The 6,525-nt window shown below is 36.2% G+C and overlaps 1 protein-coding gene across 6 annotated transcripts; it reads right to left on the bottom strand.

Annotated features, from left to right (window-relative positions):
• Positions 1 to 763: 763 nt before the first annotated feature.
• LOC114750989 (protein TRIGALACTOSYLDIACYLGLYCEROL 1, chloroplastic-like) lies at positions 764 to 6,302 on the bottom strand. Of its 6 annotated transcripts, XM_028939637.1 has the most exons (5): positions 5,905 to 6,301; positions 2,866 to 2,940; positions 2,369 to 2,415; positions 2,003 to 2,103; positions 764 to 1,907 (listed from the first exon to the last, which is right to left on the bottom strand). In XM_028939637.1, the coding sequence occupies exons 4-5, from the start codon at positions 2,047 to 2,049 to the stop codon at positions 887 to 889; spliced, it is 1,068 nt and encodes a 355-aa protein (XP_028795470.1). In that variant the 5' UTR covers positions 2,050 to 2,103; positions 2,369 to 2,415; positions 2,866 to 2,940; positions 5,905 to 6,301; the 3' UTR covers positions 764 to 886. The 6 variants fall into 6 exon arrangements, with proteins under 6 accessions (XP_028795470.1, XP_028795474.1, XP_028795472.1 ...); XM_028939641.1 differs by lacking the exon at positions 2,369 to 2,415 and having other exon boundaries at positions 2,824 to 2,940; positions 5,905 to 6,302; XM_028939639.1 differs by lacking the exon at positions 2,866 to 2,940.
• Between the last annotated feature and the right edge of the window lie 223 nt (positions 6,303 to 6,525).

Consider the following 6,525-nt stretch of genomic DNA (forward strand, 5'->3'; position numbering starts at 1 on the left):
AGATATCACCTCTTTCAAAATTTCTTGCTGCCTTAAAGCTTCCCCCCCACCCCCACCAATACAAAAGACAATTTAGAACTTCATAGTCCCAAAACAGGCAACCTCAAAATACAACAGATTAAACAAGGCAAGAAATACTATTTCCAATCCTTAATATAAAATTTAGTTTGAACTAAATAGCAAGGGGTAAAGATCTTGAAAAAATAACAAGTCTTCATTTAAATTATAGGTTTCTGTAGCCAAATAATTACCACATTTAATAGTTTCATGTGACGACTCCCAATCATCTCTCACTTTGTTATTGAGTTCTCCATCTTCTATTATTAGTTGAAAAATCCCCACCCCCCCCCCCCAAAAAAAAAAAATCAGTGTGACTATGTAAGCATGAACCCTTTTAAAACCATGCATGGGTGCATTCACTAATATGCGCCAGCAATCCAGCAACTGTGGGGCAGGTAAATAAAAAATTTGATCATGCAGGAAGGGTTTGAATTTATTGCCCATTTACACTTTATTACTGAGGAAAAAAAAAATAACAAAACACATTTACCATGGGAAACTTATAATAAGGAAAATAATTACTTAAAAATTTCAATAACAACCTAAACAGTCTGTAATAATACGTTTCAGAGTAAAAAATCAACATTAGAAACCGTAATAGAACGCCACTGTGGGGGACGGGGGATTGAAATGATCTTAATTGCTTACAGAATAGAATATCATTCATGAAGCCACATTATAGCTTTCAGGGGAGCTTCAGACAGAAGACAAGAACCAATACAGGATAGCAGATGAATTAAATAGAATATTCACTTTGTATAAATGAGCAAAGTTTCATCAGAACAAAAACAAAATAAAAATGCAAAGCTGCAGAAGCAATAGCAATTCATATGCAATTCTTTAGCTGATCTCCTACCCCTTGGAAGAAGAAACAAGAAAGAGCAAAATCAGCAATAAATATACCAACAAGAGAGATAACCACAGCTGATGTTGTTGATTCTCCAACACCTTTAGCACCGCCTAAAGTGGTGACCCCCCATGCACAGCTCACTATAGATATGATAGCACCAAAAACTTGTGACTTGATCATTGCGCTAATGATATCCCATGATCTGAGAGCTCGCCGAGCGGAATCCATGATAATGTTAATGCTCACACCATAAACACCTTCAGCAAGGAGGCAACTAGATGCCATTCCTAATGTAAAGCATAGTAGAGTCAAAAGAGGTAGGGCAATACACGTGGCAACCACTCTTGGGGTTATTAGGTAATCGACAGGGTCAGAACCAAGAACTCTCAATGTGTCAGTTTGTTCAGAAACCTGCATAGTTCCTAATTCTGCTGCAAATGCACTTCCAATCCTCCCGGCAACCACGATTGATGTAATTACTGGACTGAGCTCCCTTGAGAAAGCCAGAGCTAAAACCCCACCAACTGATCTGTTTAATCCTAACCTAGTGAATTCTCTTACAAATTGTACTGCAAAGGCCATGCCAACAAAGGCAGCAGTTAAAAGACAGACCCCAACTGATTTTGGACCAACCCTCTCCAATTGTTGAAGCGTATTCCTCCAATGAATCTTTCCCTTCAGAATCTTCATGATTACCTGTCCAGCAACGATAGGAACTGATAATCCCCTCCACAGGTACCTTGGAGGAGACCAATTGCTGAGGATTGTTTCTGATCTTCCGTTAGGAGCATGGTTGGTGTTTATTTCACTGTCTGCTGCAGAAGCAGATGGATGGCCATCACCTGTGTTCGGAAGCACTAATAGCCTGCTTTGTTTCAAGGGGATGGAAAAAATTTTCTTCGGGAGTCCCTTATTGAATGCACAGTTGGGAACAAGTTGAGAGTGATTTGATGCATGAAAGCTCACTGAACTAGACTTCACATTTGAGATGAAGTTTCTGCAATATGATCCATATGTAAGCCAGTTAACATAAATTGTAATAAAACAATCAGCATTCCAAATAGCAAAAAACCAAGGAATGAGAGTAAACACCTGCAAGCAATATAGAATAAAGGATGACTATATGAAGCTGTTTGCATGGTTGGATTCTTGATTTACAGACTCTAATTGAATTTGGAGGATAATCCCATTTCCTGCATTGGAGAAATGAATGAAAAACCCACTGACAGGATCAGAAGTCTATATTCTGTAGGAGATATTTTACGAAATATTGATAATCACGTAAAGTCAGAATGAAGAGACCAAAAAAAAAAAAAAAGCAGTAGCAATTTAAGGTTTTTTTGACCAGCAGTAGCAATTTAAAGTTGGTTCCAATGATTTTTGATAAACTAATTTTATACAATCAAAGCAAGCAAAATGTGCATGCAAAAGCATGCGATAGGCAGAATAAAATCTGACCTATGAAAGTAAGTATCATATCTTGATACTTCGCAATGCTTTGCATCCTACAAACACTTGAAAACATAAATCATGTGACAGGTTTTGATATTGTCTTCTTTGTATAGATATAAACTAAGGCATGTCAGTTTTCATGGGAAATGGAAAACTTTTCATGAATAAACTTTCATACAGGATTTATTCTGACAAGCTTTCTGTTTCATTTTTCTCATTAAAAACAGAAAATAGTAGAAAAAGGAGAGCGACAAGCCCTCACATGGAAATCTAAGAAAGAAAACACAGATAGAGGAACATAAATGAAAACATACTATCTACCAATAGTCCTATCCATTGAGAAGGGGAAAAAACAGACAAACGAATGAATAAATAAAACCAAAAGGAAAAAGGCTGAACTGGAAGAGAAGCCAAATAAAGCAAATAAATTGTCTTATTTTACATCAAATAAGGGACAATACTGTGGTTCCAAATACTAGCATTCAATTGCTATTATTAGCCACCTTCATGAAAATTTTATCATCTTGGCTACTCCAGCCCATTGCAAAAACCTATCACCAGAAAGTCCTTGCAAGTGTCTGAACAAACACACATGACACATATCACCTCTAATACAAAATAATCTGCAAACTATATTCAAGCCACTAAACAATGCAATAAAAAAATGCCAGTTGGTCTGAAACCCTTAACCAGAATTTCAATGATGAGTCTATAAAAACGAATCAAACATGCCAAATATAGGACTTCCTATAAGGATTAGCCTGCATCAGGGATCATCTTTGAGCCCTTGTTTGTTAACTTAGTTCTAGACATTTTAACTAAGCTTATCAAATAAGACATCCGTAAGTGCATGCTTTTTGCCAATAACATAGTTCTATTGGCTGAGTTGAAAGAAAAGACTAACTCTAAACTTGAGTTGTGGAGAAAGACACTAGAGTCAGTAAAAGTAAGACAGAATATATACATTGCAGTTTTGATTAAAAAACAAGTTAAAAGTGATATGGAGGTGATATTAGGAGATCAAGTCATTCCACAAGTGACAAAGTTTAAATATTTATGATCAATTATCCAAAAAGATGGAAAAATTGACGGAGATGTTAAATATAGAATTCAAGTTGAGTGGTTCAAAAGGAGAAAAGATACTGGAATTATTTGTGATTGGAAAGTTCCTAATTAGGTGCAAGGGAAGTTTTATTGAATTGCTATAAGACCAGCAATGCTATGTAGTAGTGAATGCTGGGCTTTAAAGGGACAACATGAGCATAAAGTAAGGATAGCCAAGATGATGATGTTGAGGTGGATGTGTAGTCATACAAAAAAAAAAAAAAAATCATAACGAACATATATGCAGAAAAGTTGCAGTGACTTCTATTGAAGAGAAAATAGTAGAGAATCATTTGAGATGGTTTAGTCACATTCAAAGATCCTATGAGGGGTAGAAGAAAGCCAAAGAAAACACTCAGTGAAGTTATTGAGTAAGATCTTTCAATTAATAACCTACCCAGAGACTTAGCAGTTGGTAGAGCACAATGGCATTGTACAATTCATGTAGCCGACTCTATCTCATAAGATAGTACTTTGTTATTGTTGTTGTTTGTTCAATTGAATTTAGAAATAATCTCAATTAAACTTGCGACCTGATATTAAATGTCCATTGTAGCCGTCCCATGAAACATGAGAAATTGATGACTCAAAGCCAAACTATTTCAAGATCCCACGATAACTCCTCAAAGATGGTTATTTTACAACTTTTATTGGATACATGTCCATATTCCACCAGTAATTCCTCAATATTATTATTTTCTAACCATCTTTTCTCTCTGCCTTTCAGTTTATCTTGACAGAACATGCTGTCGACTGACCTAAATATTGAAGGCAGGAAGTATGACGATTAAATTTGAAATTCAATGACTTTGATCAATGATGCTTATGAAATTATGATCATGATAGCAAGTCCTTCAAAACCAACTGAACCAGCAAATAATCTTATCAAACATTTTATAAAACAAAACATAAAAACACGTAAAACCAAATCGAAATGTTTTATTTTAATGGTCAAGTTGTGCCATAGAATCCGATATCCTATATTCCATTGAATGAATTAAATAACATCTTATTTCCTAATGCTCAGAAATATGGAAACATGTAATGAACATCATCAAGTCCCAAATCTAGGCAACCCAGGGGTAATTATAGTTACGGGTCCACACACTGAACACAGCAGTTTGTACATCTATTACCATTTCAAAGAGAAGATCACTCGCTCAACACTACAAGGTTATCCTCACTGCCTTGCTCGTTCTATCAGACTAATACAACTAAGTACAGCCAAGAAGCTTCTAATACATGGTTATCTTCCAGTTGGTAGTTCCATACCTTAAAATCTATACCTCTGTTTCCTTTTATGACCTCTCAACCACAGCTCTCCATTATTATATAAATAACATGGCAAAAGTTAAATAAAATACAGAAGAAAATTTTTGCACGGAAACACGCCAAAATCAGGGAACTTTTTGTGCAGACTTCTATAGAATTCACTCCATGATTCACTTCCCGGTGCTTACATAAGAATTATGGGCAATGGGCAGTAATAGGTGCTCTAACAGCTCCTAGCCTAATCAACAGCCTAACAAACTACCAACCCATACACCCCCTTTCTTGTTATACAGTTTGTATCATAACAATTTCGTTGAAGAGAAAATCTGCCATAAGGTGAATTACACTTCCATAATTAGTTTGTTTCTCCAGGAAAGAGATACAAATTCTTTGGGGAAGAAAATTCAAGCAAAGTATCTATACATCGAAATACTATTATATTATGTTCAAAGGAGTACCTGGAAGCAATTATAATATTCAAATTTAATGCAATAGCTGAGGTACTATGTGAGTTAGCTGAATTAAAAAAATGAAAAATAAATAAGTAATGAAAAGATTCATCAGTCTGTCAAAAGACAACATAAAGTCATAGACCTAGAACCCTTTTTAATTTCCTTAATCCCATCCATCACAAATGAAAATACTGTCAAAACTCCAAATCTTCATCAAATGATGAAAAATACTATGACTGATAACTGCAACAACATCTGATTTGAAACGTAGGATAAGCAAAAAGAAAAACAAAGAAAGAAAAAGTAGAAGCTCATGGAATCCCCCCAAAACCCATAAAAACGTAAACTTTGGGAACGCCGAACAAACCCGTAACTCTCTGAGCTGAACAGTAACCTAACCGTAAATTGCAAACAAACATATGACTTAGCAAGCTTAATCAAACAAAATCATCAGCGAAAAGAAGAAAAGAGCACAAGACAAGGGCCAGAAGGGAAATTAAATTCATGGGCATTTTAATAATTCAAATTAGCAAGTCCCTAATATGCGAACTTCGATTTCTACACTAAAGCGGTGATACAAGTCAAAATTATATTGTCTTAAAAAAACTTTACCAAGTGTTCTATCAAGAACCAATCAAATTGCAAACTCAAAAGTAATATTTTGAGTGAATTAGAGAAAACAGTGAGGGATTCGCCTTCGGATAGATGCGTTACCTGAAGAGGCATATCACGGAGATTAATGAGAGCTTACAAGTTATCCTCGACCTCCACAGTATTGACCATGAATTGATGAAAGGAGTAGTGGGACATACACAAAAGAAGGTCAGAAAAAGAAGAACAAAGAGATACTTCTGTTTCCTGCGCACTCTCTTCGCCTGACTAGACGATGGAAAATAGCGATTGGTTCCTCCAAGCCTGAGGAATTGCTAGCAGGACAACGATGCGCATCGTTTAATTATTCAAAAAGCATCACAGCCGTACATTATCATTGAATCTTAACCGTCCATTAAAAAAGGGCACACGCCCATCAGACGAACCTCCATTGATGAGAGCAAGTCTCCGTTACTCGCTGCACCATCAAATTCTCAACAAAGTTAATATCAAGCCCTTCCTCCTTGCCAATAAAAATTTTTAATCCAATAGTTTCAATCAGCTGCAACCACCACGGGGGCAAAAAAGATTCGAGCTTATCACTGGCATAAAAGCCGATGAAGGAACGAGGAAATGAGTGGTTGAACCCCTAAATCTCACTCGCACCAACAGAGCAAAGAGACAGAGATGATTCCGACGCCGAAGAATCAAGAAGATTGAAACGCACACACGGCAAAGCAAGCT

Source organism: Neltuma alba, unplaced genomic scaffold (genome assembly GCF_004799145.2).
Source record: "Neltuma alba isolate B1F8T4 unplaced genomic scaffold, ASM479914v2 tig00006723_pilon, whole genome shotgun sequence".
Lineage (NCBI taxonomy): Eukaryota > Viridiplantae > Streptophyta > Magnoliopsida > Fabales > Fabaceae > Neltuma > Neltuma alba.

Excerpts from the sequence above, each read along its gene's own strand:
- LOC114750989 (XM_028939641.1), bottom strand. The coding sequence starts at position 2,049 with ATGCAAACAGCTTCATATAGTCATCCTTTATTCTATATTGCTTGCAG. Across the intron at positions 1,908-2,002 it reads TTATTCTATATTGCTTGCAG|AAACTTCATCTCAAATGTGA; the intron begins GTGTTTACTCTC and ends ATCATATTGCAG.